This window comes from Camelus bactrianus, chromosome 12, assembly GCF_048773025.1.
Source record: "Camelus bactrianus isolate YW-2024 breed Bactrian camel chromosome 12, ASM4877302v1, whole genome shotgun sequence".
Taxonomy (NCBI): domain Eukaryota; kingdom Metazoa; phylum Chordata; class Mammalia; order Artiodactyla; family Camelidae; genus Camelus; species Camelus bactrianus.
In genome coordinates, this window is record NC_133550.1 from 40440099 (window position 1) to 40468050 (window position 27952).

The window sequence follows — 27952 nt, forward strand, 5'->3', positions numbered from 1 at the left end:
TAAGATTTTCATGAAACTAAATTTATTCCAGTTAAAGGACTATCAGACCTTATATACTTTTAAAATTTCTAGAAAATAAAACATTTCATAAAATGTTAGTGATGGTGGATAATAGGTTACTCCTGTGGGGTGGGGAATGGCAGAAGCAGAGGGGAGGTGATAGAGGTGATGAAATACATACTTATTTAGCAAAATTAAATAACAGCCAACTCATGAAAACTAAACTTCCAGGAACTACAGTGTTAACTACAATGTATATATTTCCAATACAATAAAAACTAAGTTAATTCTCCAAAGCACTGACATGTGAATGTATGGTATGGGCATCTTACGACTGAACAATCTCTATTTAGTAGTGAACAATCTCTATTTAGTAGATCCTTGTACTTAAAAGAAAATTTCTTATTTAATAAATTGAGTTTTTATTGTTCCTACTTTTGTAACACGGCATATCTCCATCTTTGTAAAAATTTGCATGTAAATCAACATAAAAAAACTAACCATTTTCAAAGATATGTCACCATAGCTGGTAAATATTTCTGATTATCAAGTTTTATCAACTTGTATTTTCTTTGTTCTTTCCCCCCAAATTAATAATATATTAATGAAAAAGGTATAAACCACTTGAAAACATTTCCTTTAGGTAATAGAGAGTGGTCATTGTTAATTATTTCCTTTACTCTTTCCTATTCTATTCCTTACATTTTACTGAACACTTGAACCTTCAGCTACAGTTCCTTTATTAAAAGAACTAGACTAAGCAAGACTTTGAATGTGAAATCATTTTTCATTTCAAATTTTAAAATATCACAAATATTTTACAAGTTTGAATAAAGTACCTTTCTACCTTAAAAGATTCCTCACCTCCTAAAAGAAATCACAGGGCAGCAATGCTATTAAGGATCATATATAAGCTGGAAGTGATAATCAACAGAACAGACTATTAGCATTCCTGTAACACTAGTTTCGTAATATTAACATTTTAATCACAGAGTTGCATGTGTTCTGAAGCTACCATAATTTTTAAGAGAGCCAGAAAAAAAATCTCAAAATTAAGTTTATAATATTTCTCTAGGAAAGCACATTCTTGGGTGAAAGAAAACACCCCTTGTCATAGTTACTGACACACTGTAAGAAAGCTTTGGAGCCTGGCAGTTTGGATCCCGGCTCTCCCACTTGGTAGGTAGGGAAGCGTTCAAGCCACTCAGCCTTACCTGTAAAATGGGGATGATGCTCTTTCTTCAAAGGATTGTTGTGAGAATTTAATAATAACGAATACAAAGGACCTAGCAGATAGTAGACACATTTAAATATAACTAGTTTAATTATTTCCTAGAGCCACAAAAAAAGGAAACATTATAACATCTATTTTCTGTATGGACCTCATGAGCTTCTTTTCAAAGGTAATTTAAAAATCTCCTTCAGGAGTACCATGTACATTTTTATTAATCATATTTATACTACTAACAATATTAAGCTGATAATGTAAAAATATTTAATGACACTAGACAAGTAACTCAAAAGAAAATAAGATGAAATAGGCTACTGTAGATAAGAATGTCAAATCCAGAATTACTTAATATATATAAAGAAATAAACATTCTAATATATGAAGGCATTTTATTATTATTTTACTATGTAACATATTAATGGATATACCCAATTGCATTTTCTCAAACGACAAATGAGATACAGGGTAACACTTCTCTTTAATTCCCAAAAATCTCAGTATCATCTGTCTTTTGGAGGATCCAGTTTTCTACGACGTCTATGATACCTTGAAAAGAAGAAAATATTTAAGATAAGATTATTTTAATAAAAGTTAACTGTTCCTGATAGAAACATCAAATTTCTATTAGCTTGCTGTTTACTGGCAATCAATAAAATCAGTAAAATCTAATATATATGTATCATATATACATAGATACATCTCAGCTAGATATTTAATAATAAGCCATATTTCCCTGCTGTGAAGATTGTTTTCTATTAGTTAAGCATTTGGAAAGTCTTTTTTCAGATTTTGACATAATTTCAATATGGTACCTAGATAACTGTTTCTTCATTTAGAACTAATGATCGTGTTTATAATAAACAGTACATTGTTAACATGCTGAATATGCTCTACTAAAGTTTTATTTAAAAGGGGATGTTCAGCTCTAAATGGAGGCCTCTTGAGCTGCAAAATCATGTTTTAACATACAATAAAATACTAGTAATATGTATATGGAAAAATGTGCAATGTCACAAAAAATGGAAGAAATGCAAACTAAAACAGTGAGAACTAACCTTTTACTTATTTTTGCAATCACAAATTTTTTTCACATTTTTTATTGAATTAGTCATTTTACAATGTTGTGTCAAATTCCAGTAGAACACAATTTTTCAGTTACACATGAACATACATATACTCATTGTCACAAATATTTTAAAAATCATAATGTACAATCTAAGTACAGGTATGGTAAAATAATAACAGAGCCACTAGTTACAGTACTGATCAGTAAAATACTTATAAAAAACAGTATTATTTATAAAAAATTTTTTTAATAGTCATAATTTTTGATCTAGTAATTTCTCTTCTGGATATTTAACCGAAAACAATAAGTAAATAGTTAAATTAGTAAGCATTTCAGTATTAAAATATACATATTTAATATTAAACATTAAGGAGGAAGGGGATGATACAGGATATAAATTTGTATATGCAGTATGATTAAAACCATGTAAAAGGGGAGCACACCCACTTATGGTCTGAACTTCCAGTTGGTTAAAGTTGCTCAAAAGAGAAAGCCCTCAGAATGTTTTGTCACCATCATCACACAAGCCAAGTAGAAAGAGGTTGTGGTGAGGTTTAATACTTATCAGTAGAGAAACAATGCTTGAAATGCTTGGAAAAAAATCTTCCTTAGATATATCACCTAAGACTTTTACACTAGGTTGCTAAAAATTAGTGTCTGGGAATGTTTTCTAGATAATATAACTAAGCAATTTACTAGAGAAGCAATTATCAAAAGTCTGTTAAAATTTGAATTTCGAATTACAGGATCAGATGACATGTTACATGGTTAATTTTCTATTGCAATAAAATATTTTTATAAAATTAAAAAAAACATGTAAAAATGAGGAAACTAACAAAACTTAGGTATAGATATAAGACAGAAATAAAATGTATTGTCAGCAATGATTAACTGATTTCACCATGGAGAATTTTTCTTCTCAACATTTCCTTATTTTATTTATTGATTTAGGAAAATTTCTACAGAGTACATGTGTTTTTGGTGATAAATTCTTCTAAAAAATTTCCATAAGGCCAGACTTTGGCAAGTTGGTCTGAGTTAACTTCTTTTAAACTTTTTTGCTGGTGGAGAAATTCAATATAAAGATTTCTATATCATAAATAAGACATGTATCTTATGCTCTTTAGTTGTGGTGATTAAGATACCTGAAGTAGTTTTTGCTTAAGATTTCATATAGGCAACTTTCCTATACACTGTTTTTTTTCTGATACTGATTTTTTGAAAATCTGCAAAATACAGAAATTCAGTTAAAAAAATAAAGTACATCTATATATACTAACATAGAACACTAAGTTGTAGAATAATACATATAGCATAATATCACTTACATAAACATTTTTACATGTACTTATACTGGCATAGAGAAAATTACTTTTTTTTTTTTAAGGGTTCCAGGTACAGGCTGGAAAATCAAGGTTTTAGTAATGCAGTACTGAGACAGGAGGGAAGAGGGCAGGGTATAATCACTCAAGTAATGACAGCAATTTAACACCAAAATGGTAGAAGATTCACCTCCTAGTTGGCCTTGAGGATTAAGAGCTTCAACTTCTAAGTAGAACTTGAGCTTCATTATATGCTCACTGTAACAGTGTGATCAAATAACATACCCACAGGCACCATGACAGCCCCAGGGCTAACTACAAAAGGCCAAAGAATGGGCAGAGGCCCAGTTCCTGGTAATATCAGCCCCTTCCCCAGGGCAGCTGGATTGATCCCACCTACAGGCACGTGAAGCTACTGAGACCATAAAAAGTGACAACACCACGCCTAGTGGCCCTTTGTGCTCTCTCCCCTTTGGAGGCGGCCAGACTGTCTATGGAGTGTGTACCTACTTCTGCTTTCACCTGAGCACCCAATTCCCACACCTCTTTCCTTGCCTTTCTCTTGCCTTACACCCTATGCAGTATGTATCTCTCTAAATAAATCTACCTTTACTCAACGGTGGCTCGCACTTGAATTCTTTCCTGCACGAAGCCAAGGACCCACACTTGGCAGGCTCGTCCTAGGAACTCAACCGAGACCTGGGACTCGGCCCTGCTCACGTCCCACATCCGTTTTCCTGCATCAGTAGTATCTTTCAAAGGTGTTCTTGCAAAGCAGTTAGTCAGTCACCAGAACAGGGCTTTGAGAAGTCAAAAAATTCCTAAAATTATTTATAAAAATTCTGAACATGCGTTTTTCTGGGAGGTGGCTTCATAGGTTTTATTGGATTCTCAGTGAAATCTGTGGCCCTAAAAATCTAACAACTATCCTATAAAAACATGATTCAGCTTACATTGCTCAACATTTTCATTACTCAAGGCTGACTCAAAATGCCTGAGATCCTGATAGCCCTAAACCTAACAAAGTCAAATTCTAAAAGATAATCAATGTCAAGTAGCATTTACAGATTTCTTATCATGCATGAATGTCAATACATGCTACAATCACTAGCCAGAAGCAATCAAGCACTTGAACTTTAGGATGCCCTTATAACTTATCATCCAAACTTGGATCCTTTAAAGAATAAAAACCCACTCTATTAATAATTAACAGAGTTAAACTGAGACTGTTCCTGGCAAACCGAAATGTATTGGTATTGTTCTTAAATTACACAACGATTCAGTGATACCTGAAATATTTTCCACAGTTCTTAGTTCAGAATAGAATTCACCTCCTGGTTCACAAGGCAGCTACACGTTCAAATGTTTCCTACTGATGGTGGTAGCTAAGTTTTGATGTCTCCATGGAAAAATATTAATTTTTTAAATAAAGTGGTACAATTATACATTTATAGGATGCTTTATATTTCAGAAATTTAGAATTACTTTTCAGATCCTTCTTACTTTCTATCCAGACTTCTTTCAATACTTCCATCCTTCTTTCTTTCAACATAACTTTACAGTTCATGGAGCTATGTTAGCTAATTATTTTCTTTTTTTAGGAGATAGTATGAAAATCAAAATCATTCATTCATTCATTCATTTATAAATGTGTGAAGCATCCACTATGTGCCAGGCACTATTTCTAGGTGCTAAAGATTCTATAGTACACAAAACATGACAAAATCCCAACCCTCATGAAGCTTACATTCCAGTGCATTATATAGAAAAACAAGATCAACAAGTTGGCCAGGGAAGGCTTCAGTGAGTAAAAACTTAAGGGACATAACAGAGCTGTTTTTGCTGATATCAGCAGCAAGAGCATTCCATGCAGAGTAAATAGCAAGTATAACGGCTCTGAGATGGAAGGAAGGGCATGTTCAAGGAACAGGAAAGAGGCCATGTGGTTGGAATAGAGTGAACAAGGAAGGGAACAGTAGTAGGAAATGAGAGTAGAAAGGTAATGGGGGGGTCAGATCACATAGGTTCTTGTAGATGACAGTTAAGGCCTATACCTTTTCTGAATGGGATGGAAAGCTGGAGCACTTTCAACAGAAAAATTTTAAGAACTAACAGAATTTTTAACATGCTTTTTACTCTGGCTGTGTGCTAACAGGCTACAGGGAAGCAAAGCCAGAAGTAGGGAGACCCGTTAGGAAGCTATTTCAATAAACCAGGCAAAAGATGGTGTTGTGGACCAGGAAGATAGCAGAGGGAATGGTGATAAATGGTCAAATCTGGATACACTGTGGACATAGAACCAACTGGATTTGCTGGCAGACCTGATACTGGATGAAAGACAAAGAGAAGAGTCAAAAATGGCATCAAGGTTTCTGGCCCAAGCAGCAAGTTTCTGGTATTAACTGAGACAGGGAAGGCTGTAGAAGAAGCTGGTTTGTCGGGGAGCATCAGAAGCTCAGTTAGAGACATATTAAGTTAGGGATATCCATCAGACATGTCGAATAGGCAGCTGGATATACAGCTATAAAGATCAAGGGAGAGGAAGAGATAGATTTGGGAGCCATCAGAATATAGATGGTATTTAAAGCCTACATCTACATTTAAAGAATGTAGATGGTATTGAGACTGTCTTAGGGAATGGGACAGGAAAAGAGGAGAGAACCACGGACTTATCCTTGGGGCAAGCCAAAATTTAGAGATAAGAGAGACAAAAAGGAATTGATAACAGAAACCAAGATAGTATGGAAATCCTGATACATAAAAAGAGTTTCAGCAAACTTATTAAGGTTGAGTTAATGACACAAGTAACAGAAAACTCAAACACAACTATAAGGAATTCTGTAACCTTGCTAAAATGATGTGTTCTGAAAAGAATTAGAATTGAAGGAATGCTCCATTGACTTTTTAATTTTTTTTCATGCCTACGGCAGAAGACTGAAGAAAGAAGAGCTCATACACAGATGCTGACCACTGAGGGCACTGACACACCCTGTTTCATGAGTAATGGCAACACTAAAGGCCAACAGGAGATACCTCAGGGGCTGCGGAGGAGTGCAAAGCAACTCAGAATCAATCATGTCCTCAATAACTATTTACAGAGGATCCATCTAATGGAAACTGCCATAGGGAATACAAAAAAAAAATTCATTTACATAAGGAGTACCTTTCAAAGAATGTGCTCAAAGCCCCATTACTTCAGGTAAGTATAATACAGCAGCTAAGCTAGTTTGTTTTCATCACCTGTAATACCATCAACAGAAAGTAGCAAGTGCCTTATGGTTACATATGCTATTTTTTGAAATCAACTTCTGCACAAATGAATATAAAAATAGTCATTCAGGCAAAGGTAGAGGGTAGGGAACTAAAAGTTCAATTTAATCCCAAACTCAAGTCCTGAGTTTCCCTCATCCATTTCCCACACTAAAAATTCGAATAGTTCTAGTGTCCAGTCTCAGTATAAAGTCCAAATCTAAGACTCTTTGAATTGCCATCCTAAAGTGAATAGGGTCACCAGGATTAGGAAACAGCAGTATCCAATTCATAAATTTAGTGGTAACAATTTTAACCTTGGACCCCAGACTTATAATCTCATCACTAGTGTTTATTGCCCATTGGACTATTTTAGCATCAATTCTGTATAGTCATACTACCTATACTCCCAGTCCACCCACTTTAGGGGAGGCCAATAATTAAATGCAGGTAGGTTCAGGACTGAATGAGGTGGGGCAATATCCTGGGATCATAAAGCCTTTGCTGACCTTAATTCAGAATCTGATTAAGGAACATCTTAATCTACCTGTGACCCACCTAGATAAAATGGAAATTATATAAACTGACATAACTTGATAGCTGAACTATGAGAATAAAAGTTCCAAGAATCACTGGGTAATTTACCAGTGGACAATCCCAAAGACTACCATAAAGTATGGTTTCATAGAAAAATTGAACACCTTCAAAAAGCTGTGAAGAGAAACAGAGTGAGGCATAGAAAATAAACTTACGGTTACCAGGGGAGAAAGGGGGCAGGAAGAAGTAAATTGGGAGTTTGAGATTTACAGACCCTAACTACTATGTCTAAAATAAACAACAAATTTATACTGTATAGCACAGGGAACTATATTCAATGTCTTGTAGTAACCTGTAATGGAAAAGAATATGAACAGGAATACATGTATATATATATATATGTATGACTGAAACATTGTGCTGTACACCAGAAATTGACACCACATTGTAAACAGACTGTACTTAAAGAAACTGTGAAGATAATTAGGTAAGATCATATTGCATCAGATAGTAATTCAGCACCCATATATTGTATGAAGAATACTGTATTAGAGGTCTTCTGGAAAACTGCAAAACAGAAGCTGCATTCCTGACAGAGAATAATCCACAGCAGAAAATTTAAAAATGGACCTACAAATATAACATTAATAGATATCTAATAAACTATAGTTATATGTAGTTGTGCTAACAGGGGGAGTAGCTATTCAAAGTGACTATAATCAAACTAAATTTCACAAAGAAAGTGAGTTGGGAGCAAATGGCAAAGAAAGAGTGAAAGCAATGAAAATCAAAGGAAAAAGCATTTAAAGTGGCTTGATATGAAAATGAAAAGTTAGACTGGATAAAAAAGCAAAATCCAACCATATTCTACTCATAAAAACACTGCCTTAAATATAAAGACACAGATAGGTTAAAAGTAAAAAAACAGAAACAAATATATCATGCAAATGTTAATCAAAAGAAGGCTGGATAGGCTATATTAATACTAGATAAATTAGATTTCAGAATAAGAAATACCCGTGGTAATAGAAAAGAACACTTCATAAAGATAAGGTGTCAATTCACCAAGAGGATATAATAATAAGTGTATACACACCTCATATCAGAGCTTCAAAATATATTAAGACAAAACAGAATTGGGAGGAGAAATAGAAAAATACATAATTAAAGTTGTAGATTTCAACATTCCTCTCATAGTAATTGGTTAAATAAATAGAAAAATATTAAGGATATAGAAAACTTGAACAACACTACCAGCCAAGCGGACCTAATTAATAGTTTTAGAACACTACCCTCAACCATGGCACAATATACATTTTCTTTTCAAATATACAAACGTTCACCAAGACAGGCCATAATGTGGGCCATAAAACAAATCTCAATTAAAGACTGAAATCATACAAAGTATGTTTTGTGATCACAACAGAATTAAATGAGGAACCAGTAACAGAAAGATACTGGAAAATTTCAAAATATTTGGACATTAACTCATCACTAAATAGCTCATGGGTCTAAGAAGAAATCACAGGGAAACCAGAGAATTTTCTGAACTGAATGAAAATTTAAAAAAAACATATCAACACTTGTGAAATGCAGCTAAAGCAGTGCTGAAAGGGCAGTTTATAGCATAAAATGCTTAAATTTAAAAAGACAGACTTCTAAACAATAAGCCTTAAGAAACTAGAAAAAAGAACAAATTAAACCCAGAGTAAGCAGACAGAAGGAAATAACACAGAGCAAAAATCAGTAAAAAACAAAAACAAAAACAAAAACAATAGAATCAATTAAATCAAATGCTGGTTCTCAAAAAGATCAACAAAATAATATAATCAGGAATGAGAAAGGTGCTATAACTATAGATTATTAAAATACTAAACGGATAATAAGGGAATATTGTGAACAAATAAATTTAAACAATTTAGATAAAATGGGCAAATATGTTGAAAGATACAAACTACCAATGTTCCCTCAAGAAGAAACAGATAAACCAAAAAGCCCTATCTACTGACTACAATAATTGACAAAGGAGGCAAGAATATACAATGGAGAAGACAGTCTCTTTAAAAGTAGTGCTGGGAAAACTGGACAGCCACACGTACAAGAATGAAATTAGAACATTCTCTAACACCATATACAAAAATAAACTCAAAATGGATTAAAGATCTAAATTAAGACTGGATACTATAAAACTCCCAGAGGAAAACACAGGCAGAACACTCTTTGAGAAAAATCGCAGCAGTATTTTTTTTGAACCAGCTCATAGAGTAAAGGAAATAAAAGCAAAAATAAAAAATGGGACCTACTTAAACTTAAAGCTTTTGCACAGCTAAGAATTCCATCAACAAAACGAAAAGACAACCTACAGAATAGGAGAAAATATTTGCAAATGATGCAACCGATAAGGGACTAATTTCCAAAATATACAAACAGCTCATACACCTTAATGTCTACAAAACAAGCAACCCGATCAAAAAACAGTCAGAAGACCTAAATAGACAGTTCTCCAAAGAAGACATCCAGATGGCCAACAAGCACATGAAAAGATGCTCAACATCGCTAATTATTAGAGAAATGCAAATTAAAAGTACAATGAGGTATCACCTCACACCAGTCAGAATGTCCATCATTAAAAAGTCTACAAATGATAAATGCTGGAGAGGGTGTGGAGAAAAAGGAACCCTCCTACACTGTTGGTGGGAATATAAATTGGTGCAGCCACTATGGAGGACAGTATGGAGGTTCCTTAAAAAAGTAAAAACAGACAACATATGATCCAGCAATCCCACTCCTGGGCATATATCCGGAGAAGACTATAACTCAAAAAGTCACATGCTCTCCAATGTTCACAGCAGCACTATTTACAACAGCCAAGACATGGAAACAACCTAAATGTCAACCGACAGGTGAATGGATAAAGAAGATGTGTCATGTACATACAATGGAAAACTACTCAGCCATAAAAAATAATAAAATAATGCCATTTGCAGCAACCATGGATGGACCTGGAGATCATCATACTAAGTGAAGTAAGCCAGAAACAGAAAGAAAAATAACATGATATCTCTTATATGTAGAACCTAAAAAAAGGACACAAACGAACTTACAAACAAAACATAAACAGACTCACAAACGTAGAGAACAAACTTATAGTTACCATGGGTATACTATCTGATGTTTAAGAAGTGCTCTCTGACATCTAGAAACCAACAGTTGAAAATGGCTTATATTAATTCAAAATATATAGATACCAAATAAATACTTGTTGAATAATTAGTCATCACATATTATTAGCTTATTAAAAATCCTGAAAGATGATGCATTACAAGGACAATGCATACAGGTAAAATTTTTCTTTATAGGTATAAGCAAGCATCTGGAGTTCTTCTGCTGAACTCCTTATTGGGAGAGATATTGGGTTAATCAATTGCATCTAAATTAAAGTTTGCTTACAATTGAAAGTGCCTAGCAATCCTGATGTGACAAGACATACCAGGAGATTAAATTAATTAGCAGTCAAAGCTAATTATCAGTAGTAAGATTAACTAAGTAGATAAGATTAAACATACATGGGGTACTAGACAAAAATGTTTGAAGACAACATGCTTGGTTCTCTCTAATGGTCTTCTTGCCTTCAGTCTTGCCCGCTTCAAGTTACAAATCTATACAGGATTTTCATAACTTCAGCAATTTGGTATGCACAAAAGATGGCAAAAAACTGCAGCAATATGAAACATGCAGGAAAGAAACAGATACTGAAAGCCATTACAGAAAAATGTCAAGGTGCAGCTTGAACTAAAATATCTGGATAATAGGACAGGAATAAAAGATAAGTGTAAGGGATATTATGAATCATGGAGAGAAATCTTACTCTAATACAGTAATGACTTAGATATGGGGCTATGAAGTGGCTTATTAATTTGTTTTCACATACCCTTACTTACAAAGATAGGGAAAAACCCTGACAGCATGCATAAACAAAGTGGGTACGAAATTAGAAAGAAAACTCAAAGAAGATATAAATTAGATGCAGGAACTGAAAGACACTATGGTGGCCAAAACATGATGATAAAGAAGATGTGATAAATATATACAATGAAATATCACTCAGTCATAAAAAAGAATGAAATTCTGGCATTTGCAGCAACGTAGATGGACCTAGAGAGAATTATGCTTAGTGAAATATGCTCAGTGAAATTACTCTATGTTATCACTTATACGTAGATCTAAAAAATAAAACAAATATACGTAACAAAACAGAGACTCACAGACATTGAGAACAAACTAATGGTTACCAGCGGGAAGAAGAAAGGGGAGAGGGCTGAGATAGGGGTATGGGATTAAGAAATACAAACTACTATGTATAAGATAAATAGCAACAATGATATATTATACAGCACAGGGAAATATAGCCATTGTTTTCTAATAGCTTAAAATGGAGTATATAAGTTATAAAAATATTAAATCACTATGTTACATATCTGAAACTAATATACTATTGTAAATCCTGTGAATCAACTATACTTCAATAAATAGATAAAAATAAACATTATTTTACATTTTAAAAAGAAAGGAAAAGAAAGAAAAATACACTACAGTGGTCAAAAAAATCAGTTTTCCCTTGGGAAATTGATATAGAACTATCACTTTTATTACAGCAAGGGTATTAAGGGACGGGTTTTTTTAAGAAAGAAGAGCTGTGTTTTGTTATAATGAATTTAAAACTTTGGACAGATAACTGGTTAGAAATATTCTTAGGACACTGACATCGGGAATAAGCCTGAGGAAATAAAAAAAAATGTGTAATGCAGCAGGATGCATGTAATTTATATAATGAATGTAATTAGAGCTCTCAGAATGAATTTCAGCAAGACACGGAGTGTAAGGCAGAGCCCTGAGGAATCTCTATTGTAACTACAGGTAAGGGAGGCAGTATCTTCTAAAGAGAAGCTAAAAAAGTAAACCAAGCTCCAGGCCAATACATGTACCTGCTTTCAGAACTGATGTTTCACAGAGCCTTCAGACTCAACATAACCAACAATGGATTCATCACTCTTAAAACTGTTACCGCACTTGTATGAGTGGTACCACCATCCACTGGAACACCTCTGTCAGAAACTGAGAGATCTGCTATCTCCTCTCTCTCCCTACCCGCGCCAAGTCTGGTGAACTACTGCTGTTAAAGTTCTTAAACATAGTCCTCTCTTTTACTTACCCCCTTTCTATTCCCATTGCTGGTCCTTTCATGTAGATCTTCAACAAATTTTACCTGGACTATGAGAACAATTTCATAACAGGTCCCCCCTGACTCCAATCTTGGCAATGAAAATAAAACTTAAAACTACTCAGCACAACACAAAATCCCTCAAAAGATCCTTCTTACACTCCTTCCTCATATTCTGGGTCCCATCCAAGCTGAACTACTTGCAGTTTCCCCAGCATGCTCTATGACACACTGTCCTCTGCATGTGAACCCTCTTCCCCATTCCCCATGGCTAACTCCTAACTATCCTTCAAACCTCAATAACTTGATTTTGTTTATTTACTCTATCTTCCCTCCTTAACTAGAAACCACTTACAAATAATGGCTGTGTTTTTGATCACCCAGCATTAGAGCAGCTCAATGACTGCATATTCATTCATTCCAGAAGCATGTCCTATTATATAGGTGGCAGCCCAGTGCTAGCTACTGAATAAAAACAAAGTTTGCTCAAACAAACAGAAAGGAATAAAAACAGCCACCCCTTAGTTTTGGTAGGGAATAAGATGTATATGAAAGAAAGAAGAATCAAAAGAAGGAAACTATTTAAAGTCAGAGTCAGATAAGAGGTAAGAATCAATGTGAGTGCTTGGATACCGAGGGGCAACTGTACTTTTTAAAGGAACTAAGAATAATGTAAACTGCCCAATCATTTGCTGTACCCCAATTTTTCTTTTGTAGTAACTCAAAATCTGTTAAATAAGTGGATAGAGGGCCGAGGACAAAATCAACTATTTATTGGGAAGATGAATAAAAAAATACACAAAATGACTATATCAAAGAATGGAAAAATTTTTAAGAACTCTTCAAAAATTCACTGAAAGCTTCTGCACTAAAACAAAGAGAAAAAGAAGTACTATTTTGTTTTAGCTACAGCTTATGTAGATTTAAAAATGCAATTTAGTAGGTGATCATACTGGGTGTTAATTCCTCCATGCAGAGAACAACCTCAGAAGTTTGTTAATAGAAGTAAAGTTATGTATTCCCTTAGTGTGTCTCGTGGGAGTTGAAGTAAAGAAAATTGAACTTACTGTCCATGAGGATACCAGCGGTGCTTAGTAGTAAAGAACATTTTGCTAAGTTGTTCTATCATGGGTCCTTGCTCAAAGTGTTCACCTTTTTCTTCTAATCTAGTTTTTAGCACTTGATCATGTGTTTCTTCATTATTATGCACAGGATCTGGCCGAGGGATAGGCTACAAAATGATCAGCAATGAACAACATCAAAACTTAGAAATGTAAACCAGCATTTGATTGACTTTACAATAAAATAATTACCACTCAGTAATTCATCACAGTATCTCAGGTGCGTAATTAAGTTATCAGAACAGAATTTCACTTAGTTGCATTATTTCCTAAAGAATCAGAAATATTTTTCTTCTCATATCAAGTTTAGAGTTTCCTTTCCAATAGTAAAGTTCTTATTTAAAAGTTATTTTTCCCCAATAATCAAATATTTATTACTTTAGTTTATGTTTCTCAAAACCATTAATTATGCTCATTATTATTTTTTAACTTAAAAGTTTAGTCTCTATCTTGCATATCACTAAAGTGAGATATAATGAAAAACCTTTCATTGAAAATGACATTTCTTATACTCAAAGGAAGCAGGAAAATTTTTGGTGTTTTCAATTTAAGTGACCAAAATGTCATCAAATGATGCTTTATGGTAATTCGAGTAGTTTTTACCCCCAAAGACATTAATTACTAAAAATCTCATCTCCTCCCAACATATATGAGTGATATAGCATATGCCAATCAGAAACAATGGCTAACTAAAGCCCTTAAAAAATCAGTGCCTTGGAAAATCAAGTTACCTATATTTTAAATATTAAGTGATAACATACGTAACAGAAGATTGTAACATAGCCTTGCTTTACAAATATCATATACACGTATTACAATACAATGAAAATATGAATTTACAATCAGAAAGGAAACAGTTCAAACATAGATGTCTTCTTTACACTTCACATACTCTTAATGACAACTACTACATTCTACCACTGTATTAAATGTTACAGCATATATTTATTTATTTAGCTTATGTATATGAAAAAAGAAGACTTCCTTAAAAGGCAACATATAAGTGAATGATGGTAGCACAACTAAGTATTACAGAAATGCAAAGTAACAAAGATGTTATTGAGAAGTAGAACAGGAGCCAAGTCAGAGCTTTGTTACAGAGCGCAGAATGAATTCTAGAAGGAATAACAAATATTTTAAGTAGGTAAGGATACACAATAAAAGAGGTAATCTTAAAAAATGGATCTTTAGAGACCAGATTACAAAAGGCCTTCAAAGTCAGATTCAGAGGTAACAGTTTGACATAAGCAGAAATAAGAAACCACTTCCTTAGTGTGGGAGAGAATAAGGAAAAAGTATAATGAAGAGGTTAAGAACTTGGGCTTTGGTCGCTAACTCTGCTACTTACTAGCTCTGTGACCCTGGACAAGTTATTTAAGCTCTTACTTTCCTTTTCTGTAAAATCTGAGAAATAATACCTAATAAAGGTTTAATGAAGATTAACTGAAATAATAATATACAGCATGCTTAGTTGTCCCTTGTATACTAGAGTTCAATAATGGTAGGTAGCTATTAACATTTTTTTAAGGCCTCAAGCAGGAAAAAAGTGATAAAAACTTATTTAAAGAAAAAGTGCTCCTTAGATATTTAATTTTATAAGATCATCTCTTACATGTAAAGTGAAATATTAATATTTAAGTGTCTTTTTGCAAGCTACTATCAGACCCTGAGGGAAACGAGCAAACACAAGATTCTGTCTTTCAGGTTACCATACTTGTTGCTAAAGATCAAATGTTTTAATTATTATTAAAAAGTTAAGTTATTTTCAAGTGTTAACAAATGTCTATTGTCTCTCTTCCAATTCCCAAGCAGGCTCAATTCTAATACATCAAAAATTCTTTCTGCTTTGTATGATTAAAACCATTTTCTTTTCTAGGCACATAGATAGAAGACACTAGAATTAATGGATTCTTCGAAGTCTAAACCAAAAGCCTCTGCAGACTCAGAGTTGATTTTTAGGTAGTATTTGATCTCCTTGATCAAATTTCAAAGAAAACGTACATGAATATTTCAGTAAAAAGGAAAAGCTAAAATAAAACTGAACGTCAACTTTAAAAATCATTCAGAACTGTCAACCTGAATTTCTCGTTTTTAAGAATATTCAAATTCTGACTTTTGAAATTTTCCACTAAACCAACCACTAAAATGAACTGCCTAGAACTTACATCTTAATTTTTCCAAGTCATTATACATTTTTTGGGGGCCCCTGGTTTAACATCTTTATTTCCCTAAACTAGAAATCCTAAATTCTAGGGAAACATTTTTAGTATTTTAGTTTTAATAAAACATGTATCTGCCAGAAGCAGAAAGAAGGATCTTTTTACCTGGATCCATGGAAAATAATCAACAGGCTCTAGACTCAAATGTGAATTACCAGAAAACCAAAGATGCAAATCATCTTAACTTTCCTAAAGCCAGTGTCACTAGGTATTTCTACATGTGACCAGGATCTTTGTATGCAATATGCTTTCCAGGGCCTAGAAAATCAAAGGGTCCACTAGAGTTGCAGCTGTTTCCTTGAGAAAAGAAAAAAATCAAATCTAAATTTTAAGTCATGTTTGAATATAATCATTTAATGCTAAGGAACTATCTTCACGAAATTTATAAATCTGGATTCAAAAAGAACATATTCTAACAGTAACATGTTTTCAGGAATGTTTCTTATAAAGCCCAATCTACAATTTATTACTTGAGAAACAAAAAAATTCCATGCTTCTCCATGTAAACATGTCTTAGCATTAAGCATGAAGAGACAGCACTAAATTTATTCATTTAATCAATATTTATTATGTATTTACCAAGTATGGGTGTTATTCCAGGCACTGAAGATGCAGCGGGGAACAAAACACACGAGTCCCTTTCTCCATTACATTTTAATGGAGGAAGACAGACAGAAAAGCAAGAAAATATCCAGTGTGCCAGAAATGATAAATGCTACTGAAAAAAGTAAAGCAAAGAAGGGCAATAGGGAGTCCAGGGGCAAGGGTTCTACTTTGAATGCAGTTGCCAAGGAAGGCCTCTCTAGGTAACAAATAAGATCTAAAGGAAAGGGAACAAATTATGAGGATTTTTGGGTGGGAAAGCATTCCAGGCAGAGGAAGCAGTAACTGCTAAGGCCCTGAAGCAGGAGCTTCCTAACATACCTACTTAACAGGAGACCAGTGTGGCAGCAGTGGAGTGATTACGTGTAAACTGACAGGAGTGATCTTCTAGATTAGAGAGAGGAATACTGAGGCTTGGGAGAGGAGACCACTACTCCTCAAAGGGAGTGCAACAAAAAAGAGGAGGCAGAGAGATGGGCAGGTATGTAAGAGAGTGATTTTAATGATGATCATGGGATCTATGCTAGATAAGGAGAATGTATGAGCTATACAGGGACTGAAAAAGTAATTCCATCAATTGATGCAGGTCTTAATAAGAGGATGAATAATTCTTGGAGGTGGAAAACAAGCAGGAGTTGGTCGTAAGCTAGCGGAATTCTAAAAAATCTATATTGGGAGGAAGGAGGAGAATTTATTTGTGACTGAAACATCTCTAGGGTATAAACATGGGAGTGGAGACTGAGATAGAAAAGATCAAGAAGTGAGAGGCTGGGGTGGTAGATCATTTACATGGACAAAGAATTAGAATAGAAACAGTGTTGGAGGGTGTAACAGTAGATCTAAAATCTTCAAGGAAGAGTGAAGACATTCGGGGAGGTGGGGGGGAGGGTAAGGAGAAGTGAACTGTGGGATGACAGGTGACAGACCAAAAAAAAGATAAGTAGATGGTATAGTTTAAAGATGCAAACTGCAAAGCTAGAAATTGTAGAAAATGTTACGGAGAAGAAAAGATGATCTGGATATGATAGTGAGGAGCCGCAGGGACACCTATTCCACCTCTAGGCTCAACAGTAAAAAGATTTAGTAGAGAAAACCACAACCACTTAAGAGTGCTGGGGAAGCAATGGCACCACAGTCAGGTTTCTGTTGGAGCCAGTAGGTGAAGGCAACACTCTGGAAGAGGTTAAGGTTATGAGAGATTCTAATGATGATAGTAAGTGGTAAAAGTAACCAGAAATATAACACAAGATAATGGAAGAATGCATCCTACAGTATGAGCTGGAGGGTTTACAGGCCAAAAGACAAGGACTTATGCCTATTTTCCACACACTGCCCAAAGAAATGAAACAAAAAAGGTATTGGATTATTGCCTATATATAGCTAGAATACAAAGCAGGCAGACAAAATGGTAAAAGCAGGAAAACATCATTAATTTATTTTGTCAAATCAACCAGTACTCTGGCCCTAATAATGGTTTTTAAAAATAGGTACCACTACATGCATCATGTGATGAATTATCTTCTCCTCAAAAAGCAAATCAAACATTACCAAATATAGTAGAAGAAGGCTTAAAGAACTAGAAGAAAGCAATTCAAATATAAAATAATAAAAAGACTTGGGTCAAGTGAAATAAAATGTATTAAAAACAAAAACAAAACCTCATCTATTTAGTGTCTGGCTCTTGAAGAAACGCAGAAAAAACTAAACAAGGCTACTTAAAATTTATGCCCAAGTTGGCCCATTAGAAAAACTAATTAAAATAGAAGAAATTCACCAAACAATAAAACAATGACCAGAACCAATACGAAAGTTATGAAACAGCACTCTAAAATGTAAGTTTTTCATAGTTTATTAGATTGCAATATATAGTATGGGACAATTTTTAAACAATTTATACTAAGTGTGTTTGACCCCTAGTCAGAAATCTACAAAATTTTAGACCAGAAGACTGATGCCATAATTGTGTTTACATGGTTCACTTGATGTACTGAAAAAAGGCTTTAAAGAAAATGAAAAGAAGTAAGAGAAAAACCAAAACAGTAAAATAAAAAAGCCAAAAGAAGATCTAAACTAAATAAAGTCAAACAATTCTCTTCTCTTTGGATACTGTAAAGAAGTGCAAATATTTCTAACAGCAAATTAAAAATTGTAAGAGATTTTCTAATACATACTTTTGTGTGTTCATATGGAATGTCCACAGAAGGGTGATAGCATACTATTGTCTTGCCATCAGATGTCAAAGCAAGCTCTACTTTGCTTTAAAAAAAAAAAAAAAAGAATGGTTTACAAATATAGTTATACTGTATTCAAAGCAGAATGATTATTAGAGCTGAAATTTATTAATCATGAATCCCTGAAGAATAAATGCCATGCCATTAGACTGGTAAATCTGGTACCCGTTATCATAGAAGAAACTCAGACTATGCCATAAAATATGTTAGCTTAACTACTACAACAAACCCTTAATGCATTATTCACTATTTCATCCAAATTAGTCCTCAAATTTTTGTTTTTCTTCTATCCAAATGTTTGGAAGAGATCTTCATGTTTACTCATCTATTAACAGAACTTCTTTTCCTTATCTAAAAGATACATCCAAAAAGCTGAAAAGAGATTACTTGGTTGAATTATTTAAGTTGAAGATCAGCGAAATACATAATCTTCCAGGTAAAGGATCACCTGAATTTCCAGTCATAAAGATTGTAGCTGAGCACTTTTTCTAGATAAGCATTTCTCCAAGCACCTTTGGCAGAACAGTATGACTATAAGAGGTCTCCCTTAAAAAGGGTTCTGTGGTCAAATAAATTTGGGAATAAGTGAATAGTATCCCTTCCCACCATTAATAGCCCTCAGAAGAACAAAATTTGGGCAGTACTCCTCCAAGCATTTTCAGAAATGCTCTGGCTGGATCCCATTCTTTTAGGTACCAACTAACCAAGCCTGTTTTTCAAAGACCTTGACAAATACTGTTGTACTTAGATCAATACACATTCTAAGGAGCATGATTTTCAGCTTTTATTAAACTTATGTGTATAGATGTCTATAAATTTAAACTTTTAGGATTTCAACATCAACCTGTTTGAACCAGACTAGCAATTAAGCAATAAGGTATATTTTAGCAAAACAGGATAAGGTATGAGATGAAACACTATAACATGGCTACAATGAACATTTAATCTATCAAAGGGTTTCTAATGAAGGATGAGGTTTTACATAATGCAAAACACGAATGAGACTCAATCTTTGCAGGTTCAAAAAGTGTTGCTATTACCTAGTCTAATTCCATCACTATCTTAGTACTTACTGAATATACAACAAAAACTCAAATTAAAACTGGTAAGAAGAGGGAAGAAAATAAACTTTTATTAAAATTTACAATAAAAACAATTTAGCTTAAGAAAATATGTTATCATTTCTGCACATAAGACTCTGCTATAGAGATAAAGGACAACATCTCATTCATATGTTGTTCCTAGTTCTTAGCATAATGGCTAGAATTGAATAAGTACTAAATAGACTGTGACCGAATAAAATACTTATAATTTAGGATTACTCAATGTCAACAAAAGATAAGATAAACAACTGCTTAAGCTAACAGATATGATCCTAAGAGAAAAGTATAAAAACTAGTTAATTTTTCCAAAAAGCTAAAGAATGCTTCAGGAAGTAAATATAGCATTTCTAACAGCATGTCTGTCTTATAACAAATGAAGTATTCACTGAAACGTAATGATAATGATTTTTATTTAAAACATTTATAAGCCCAGACACTGGGTAAATAAGTTCACTGAAATAATTTTTAAAAACAAAATTAAAGAAAGAATCATCAGAAAAGAAAGCAGAAAATACCAAAACAAGAAAATTAAACCATTTCAGATTGAGCAAACAGACTTTTTTTTTTCAATTGAACTTCAATACATACCAATTATAGTCATCTGGAAGAGAATATGTAGATTTATGATAAACACAATACAAGGCTCCATCTGCAAAAACCCCAAATAGTAAGATGGATTTAGTTAATTTAAGCATATATTCTCACATAAATGTAAAGTTAATTTCACTCATTCAACCAATATTTACCATATTTACTACGAAACAGGGCTATAGTAGGGGCTACGGATTCAACAAGATCCAGCCCCTGCCCTCAAAAAGGGTGCAAGTCCAGTGACAGACAGACAAGTAAACAAAATTCCAATATAAAGATAAGCCTTGTTAGGAGGGGTAAGCATTGGGAGTGACAGGGGCACAGGGACTGATTACAAAACAGGATTGTGCAAGTTCAAGAATGCCTTTCCAGTGGAGATAACACTTAAGGTGTTCTGAAAGATGAAGGAATGAGCTGGAGTTGGCAGGGGATGAGTACAGTGTTCCTTGCAGAGGGAATAAAAAGTACCAAGGAACAGGGGAAAGAAAGAACATGAAGTATTTGAGTATTCTAAAAACTTCAGTGTGATTGGAGTGCATAACTCATTAAGGGAGAGTGTTAAGTGATGAAATACAAAATAAACTGTTTAAAATTAACTTTTCTTAATCAAAATGCTGACAATTCAAAGTATATTTTCCTTTTTTAGAATACCTGCAAATTCAAGAGCCATGATTACTTTTTTAAAAGGTTCCCCTCTGTTCAGAGAAATGGTATTCTTTTAAATATAAAGAAAACATGTATAGTTTTAAAAAAAATTCTGAATATATCTTGGTTAAAGCCAAGGATCAGCATCTCCCATCTGAGCTCTTGCTCCTCAGTATGGAACGCCATCCCTACTCTGTTCAAATACCACTTATCTTTCAAAAGTCAAATGCTACTCTTCTGTGAAATCCTTTTTCCCCTCTCTGCCCATCACAGAATTGTCTATGTTATATGTCTCATAACCAATACTTCGTACAACATTACTATACAATTTTTGTGGCCCTTTTTTTCCTGCATTAAGTTATTTATATGTATCAAAATGTTTAAAAAAAGATCTATTTTCCTTCTGTGTATACCTCTCCTTTCTCCAAGGATTGCATATACTTAGAAGTCTAAATATAAACCCTTACTCCAATGCATCAAAAAGTACCTTAACAAAATTCACTTTTATTAATAACAGATTACTCAGCAAAATGTCAACCCTAAAATGTGATTGATGTGAAGATAACACAAAGAATTAGAAATATAACCTCATCTTCCAGAAGATTTATTAATTTTCAATTATCTGTGTTAATACAGAGGAGTATTAAGAAAAATCAGAGAGTAATATAAAAAGCATTTACACATATTTTATTTTCTTGTTTGACATTTTAAGGATCTTCTTAATTATGGATGGATTAATATTAAGTCTATATTCTCTGAATATAAACCAGCTAGGTGATGTACATGTTAGCTGAAAGAAACAGGGCTGGGTGGCAGAGACAGGACAGAAATTTAGTGGTCTTAACTGGGCAGGAAGGAAAACTCAAGACAACAGTATTTTAGTTCAACAAGAAACTCTAAAATTTCTACCCTCATGACATACATCACATTCTACTTCATATTCCAGGTATTATTTCCATAGATGTCTGTTTCAGCTACAAGTCTAAGTAAGTTCCTTAGTCACATCTTGTTCATTACTGTATCCCTTACAGAGGTTACCATTAAAAAAAAAAGATTGCCAAACTACCTCTAAAATGTTAATTTCTGTATAATACTTGAAAAACTCATCTGACATTTAACCAAGAGAAAAATTCTAGATATGGTTAAGTATACTTAATGCATAATCAGGCGTGATGCCAAAGTTAGAATCATCAATCCAAAGCAACTTAGTGTGCCAAAAAGAATTTTAATGAGTTAGCTCTCCATATCTTACAGGGTTTTGTTTATATATATGTGTGTATATACACACACACACACGTTTAATTGCATTTTGATATGATCTACAAAAGCTGATAGTCCACTTCATTTCCAAATGTTCAATATTTGAAATTACTACAAGAAAGGCAGTACAGCAGAAAGTATACTGGGGAGACACAAGTTTTGATCATAGCTCTAATCTACCAGATATGCAACACTGGGTAAGTTTCTGATGGGCAGAGAACTCAAGTTCCTTCACCTTCAGAAAGAGAATAATACCATGTGATAGGTAAGCTACTGTAAAATGCAAAGTTGTAAAGATCAAATGACTTAATAAGCTTAAAAGCTGTGAAATTCCCATGTTGCCTGTATGTTTCAGAAGGTTTTAAATGTTCCTTCTGGAACATAGGGAGGCCGTTTTATTTGTGCTTACTGAACTTTCTAATTACAGTTTTGCTTTGCCTCTAATCTTAATGTCCTTCCTTCTCATATAAAATATCAATAATAATAGTAATAATACTTTACCTTCAATAGTAATAGTAGAAATTGTGTGTAACAAGGGGCTTAAGGATGCAAGAAGTTAGGTAGTCACTGATTATTAGAATGACTGAGTAATAACAGAATAATTTTCTGGGGTAACCCAAATTAATTTTTCACTAATTATTTTCACAACTCCAATCCACTGAGATCCAATAAGCATTTATTTATCACTCATCATGTATGAGAGGCACCAAGGAAACTAAAATAAATTAGACAAACTTACAATTGAGTTGGTAAAGTATACATAGACAATTTTAACTTATCCAGGGGCAGTAATCTGGTTTTCAGATTAACCTGAGTTAGGACAAACTGCTGTTTCAGGACATGAACTAGGTAAAAACTAATTAGGTCTGACTTCTCATCAGCCTTGGGGCTGAGTTCCTATCAGGGCAAAGGGGAGGCTAAGCAAGAGAGATCTCTCTCCTAAATCTCAACAACGAAAATGCTCCTAGGTAATCAAGAGCTGACTCTCATTTTGTTCTGTTCTCACTATGATTTCAGTGTATACTAAAGTATACACTAATATATCAAGTCTCACCAATCTCCTCCTCTGTTTACTTAATTATACTACTTTTTACCCTAGTTTTCAACCAACTCTTTCCCCCTTAACTCAGTAAACAAATGTTCAATTACAAATGGTAGTAAATAGGAAACATGAAGGAAGAGACTGAGGTCAGGCAGTGGTATGTAAAAGTCAGTTGACTAGCTAGCTAAACATGAAGAAGCAAACCTATTGTAGCCTTCTAACCTGTCTGCTTTAGAAATGGGAGAATGCAGTTCACAGACAGGAAAAGAAATGTGAAATTTGATTGGGAAATAAGATTTTAATAGTCTGCTTATTTATATGGTCAATATTTTGACTATCAAACATGTATGATCAATGTTTTGAAGAAAATATTAGACTATATACATTTCTTAAGAAAGAAATTATATTTTTTAAAAAATGGCTAGGTACATAGAAAAAACACAAAGAGAATACACCCAAATATTAACAATGATTATTTTTCTAAGATGGAATTGTAAATTTGTCCTTTATTTGCTGATTTTTAGGAAGTAAAAATTAAATTATGTGAAAACATAATAAATATAAGTTACTCAAACCAGAAAAAGTTCCTCTTTATCAATCCCTCACTTGCCCTCAGCTAAATTCCACTTACGGTCTACACAGATAACCTATTTGGTCCACATCTTTTACTCTGCATTTATATATATACACATACACACACATATGGTAGGTCATCTTTCAAATGCACAAGATCATAACAGCTGTATCATACTCATAGTAAAGATGTACCATAATTTATCCATCTCCCTTTTGATAGACTTCTAGGCTTTCTCTGCCTTTTCCATTATTGCAAGCACTCCTGCTACACAATATAACCAAATGGCTTAAGTTTTCTACAATTAACACATATTTCTATAACATCTGAAGGAGATTGATGGATTGACTGATATATGTATGCAAACGGAGGTACTGGGGATTGAACTCAGGACCTTGCACGTACTCTATCACTGAAGTATACCCACCCCTGCTGAATAAGTTTAACTTTTTAAACATTAAACTCAGGGTGGGGGATGAGGAGGGATAAATTAGGAGTCTGGGATTAGCAGATACAAACCACTCTATACAAAACAGATAAACAACAGGGTCCTACTGTATAGCACAGAGAACTATATTCAGTAGCTTGTAATAACCTATAATGAAATAGAATATGAAAAATGTATACTTATAATCGAATCATTATGCTGTACACTAGAAACTAACACAACATTGTAAGTCAACTATACTCCAATTAAAAAAAAAAACTTACTTACTTTGAATTGGAAATAGATGTTTAAAGACAGTTCTGTATGATATCGCCCGTTTTACTGCTGCTAATGCCATGGTGAATCAAGATGCTTATCAGGTGGTACGAAATAAGATGACTTGATAAGAAACTGCTCTTAAAATCTGCTTCTAGGCGCACCTTTTCTCATCCCTGCGTAAGAGATAAAGAAAAATCAGTGCTACCTATGGTAAATAAAGTGATACATTGTACACTACAAAATTGATCAGTACCTGTAACTACAGTCGCCTAATGCAAAATTTTAAACAGCTTTCAACTTCCGCACAATACAGGGCAAAAAGCAACATCATCAAAACATAAAATCAGAAACCCCAGAACTATGCCCATTACTATTTTTCTTAAATGCAAACTTTTCAGCACCACGTGTAGAGCTTTCCATTCGTGAGTGCTCAGCAAATGTGTAATTACTCTCAGAAACAGTCACTCACAAATGCTACACAGGGCATTTTCCTTCATAAAGCTAATGTGTCTGTGTCCAACCTTCAGGTATTGTACACAAGATCTTATTATATCTCTTAAAGTGGTATTCTATTTCTGATTAAATGAAATATTAAACAAGAACGCCTATCCTTAGCTTATTAAATACTTATTTAGAGGAACAAATATAAACACCCTAAAGTCCTAAATAAAATTTCACCCTCTTGTATGAGTCTTAATTTTCCAAGGTGCTTTCACTACCATGTCATTTTACTCTCATATTAATCATGAGGTACCTTTATTTTGATTCATGAAGAAACTAAAGTACAAAATTGAAATAATTTGCTTCCAAGAACTTTGTAGTCAATTATTTACAAACTGGGAAAGTTTGGGCAAGTCACTAACTAAACGACCCTCGGTTCCTTCCATTCCACGGTAAAATGGGGGAAAACAACCACAACCTCCAGGGCTGTTGTTAATAAATGACATACATCACTTGTTTCTAACTGGCCTCGATGACTACTCCCCACTCCCCTCTCCAGCATTAGCGATAAAATCCTATTTCATGAGTCTTATTTGCTAAACTAGGCAGGCTGGTTCCTTGCCCTGACAGTACATTAGCACTGCCATCTCTGAGTTCCTACGGTGTGCTTTTTACAGTTTACAACCCGTTTTTCCTATACATTATGTGCTCTTTCACAATCCTCTGAAGTAAGCATCTTCATTTGAAACATTAAGAACCGAGGCGCAGTGAGGTCAAACGGTTTACCACCCTCTAAACCGCTGCTTAGTAAGTGGCATGGGGGAGACGCAAACCCACGTCTTCTGACCACAAAACGAGGAACAAAACATTTTGGGGGACATTAGGTGCCCTCTACCCGAGGCCCAGGGGTCAAATTATTTATCCCAGAGAGAGAAATTCAGAGCGTAAATCCCTTCGCCCGGAATTCAACCCTGAAGCAAAAGCTGAGGAGACCCTTGGAGGAACCGAGGTTTGAGAAACAGCCTACCAGGAAGAGCACCCAGGGTCAAAATCAAAAGATTTAGACCTAGAGAAGTCCCCGAGTGACTGGCCGAGACACGAGGGGAGCCACACAGGAAGCCGGCGGCCGCACGCCGGACCTTCTGCAGGACGGACCGAATCTGGTGATGCCAGAGGCTTTATCCTGCCGCGAACAACAGGCCGGAGAAAACGACACCTGCCGATGAACTTTCTGGGCCTGCCCAGCCTCTAGGGACTTCTAGACGGGAGGAGAGGGCGGCGGTTACCTTCACAGTAGCTCACCGCGAGCCCGCCATCATGCTTCAATCCGGGTCCTAGGAGACACCCCTCCACGCGCCTCCCCAGCCCGCGGGGCACTCTGGGAAATGCAGTCTCAGCCGGAAAGAGCCCTGGGTGCCCCAGGACGGCAGGGATCCAGCCACGGTGCTCCCGCGTTTAGCTGCCTCCGGCTTGCCTGCGACTTTACCCGCGTTACCAAAAAAAAAAAAAAAAAAAAAAAATCACTACCACCCACAAGTACCCTTAAAAAACAAAAGCACTATTTTTTTTTTATTTATACTAAATAATTAAAGGAACTTGAGATCCCTCTTTGGATGAGTTAAGTCTTCCTAGGGGAAGAGGCATTTCAGCGAAGCACTGAAGTGGGTGGGGTTGGAGTTGATAAATGGGAAAGCTTGAAAACCCAGCCCCGTATTCTGAGAACTGTGCTGGTTATTTATTATAGGAGGAAGACATGTACAGAATTCTTGACCTTGTCTTATAGCTTAGAGGGAAGAAAAGGCCTCTAGGCCTTCTCACTTTCTGTTCTCATAGCCAGGAATGCTCTTCTCTCACCTCTTCTCATTACCATTGCCTTACTTCATACAGGTTTTGCTACAATATTACCTTAGAGAGGACCACATCATTAAAATAGCCTCACCCGCCCTTATCCCATTGCCTTGCTTCATTTTTTCATAACATTTACCATTATATGATATTACACTGTCATTTGTTTCCTCATTTAATGTCTGTCTCTTATGCCAGAATACCAGATCCATGAAGGCAGGGAGGGACAGGTATCTATTTTGTTCTACTCTGTGTACAAATCCAACATCTATAACTGTGCTTGGCTTCATTGTGGGCCTCCAATATTAGTTGAATGAATAAGACAACTAAATAACATGGCAAGTATTCAAGATAGTAGATGACTGACTGCTAAACAGTCAGAATTCTTTTCCCCCATGATTTGCAAAATTTCAGCTTTATGTACATTTTTCTGAAAAGGATTCATAGCTTTTATCATGAAATCAAGGTGGTTGATAAACATCTTAAAAAGTTAAGGGCCATAGGTTCCTTAAAAAACTAAAAATAGACAACATATGATCCAGCAATCCCACTCCTGGGCATAAATCCAGAGAAAACTACAATTCAAAAAGACACGTGCACCCCAATGTTCATAGCAGCACTATTTACAATAGCCAAGACATGGAAACAACCCAGATGTCCATGGACAGATGACTGGATAAAGAAGAAGTGGCATATATACACAATGGAATACTACTCAGCCATAAAAAATAATAAAATAATGCCATTTGCAGCAGCATGGATGGACTCGGAGATCATCATACTAAGTGAAGTAAGCCAGAAAGAGAAAGAAAAAAACCATATGCTATCACTTATATGTTAAATCTAAAAAAAAAAAAAAAAAAAAAAAAGACGAAAATGAACTTATTTACAAAACAGAAACAGACTCACAGACATAGAGAACAAACTTATGGTTACAAGGGGGTC

At 34.6% G+C, this 27952-nt stretch overlaps 1 protein-coding gene across 4 annotated transcripts; it reads right to left on the bottom strand.

The window, feature by feature from the left end:
* MRPL42 (mitochondrial ribosomal protein L42) lies at positions 1 to 26599 on the bottom strand. Of its 4 annotated transcripts, none has more exons than XM_010962718.3 (6): positions 26449 to 26599; positions 24731 to 24894; positions 20492 to 20552; positions 18741 to 18825; positions 13694 to 13857; positions 1 to 1777 (listed from the first exon to the last, which is right to left on the bottom strand). In XM_010962718.3, the coding sequence occupies exons 2-6, from the start codon at positions 24798 to 24800 to the stop codon at positions 1732 to 1734; spliced, it is 426 nt and encodes a 141-aa protein (XP_010961020.1). In that variant the 5' UTR covers positions 24801 to 24894; positions 26449 to 26599; the 3' UTR covers positions 1 to 1731. The 4 variants fall into 4 exon arrangements, with proteins under 4 accessions (XP_010961020.1, XP_045378389.1, XP_010961021.1 ...); XM_045522433.2 differs by lacking the exon at positions 26449 to 26599 and adding an exon at positions 26229 to 26442; XM_010962719.3 differs by lacking the exon at positions 26449 to 26599 and adding an exon at positions 26190 to 26442.
* Positions 26600 to 27952: the final 1353 nt, after the last annotated feature.

Excerpts from the sequence above, each read along its gene's own strand:
- MRPL42 (XM_010962718.3), bottom strand. The coding sequence starts at position 24,800 with ATGGCATTAGCAGCAGTAAAACGGGCGATATCATACAGAACTGTCTTT. Across the intron at positions 13,858-18,740 it reads TTCCATATGAACACACAAAA|CCTATCCCTCGGCCAGATCC; the intron begins GTATGTATTAGA and ends ATCATTTTGTAG. Across the intron at positions 1,778-13,693 it reads CGCTGGTATCCTCATGGACA|GTATCATAGACGTCGTAGAA; the intron begins GTAAGTTCAATT and ends CTTCTTTTCAAG.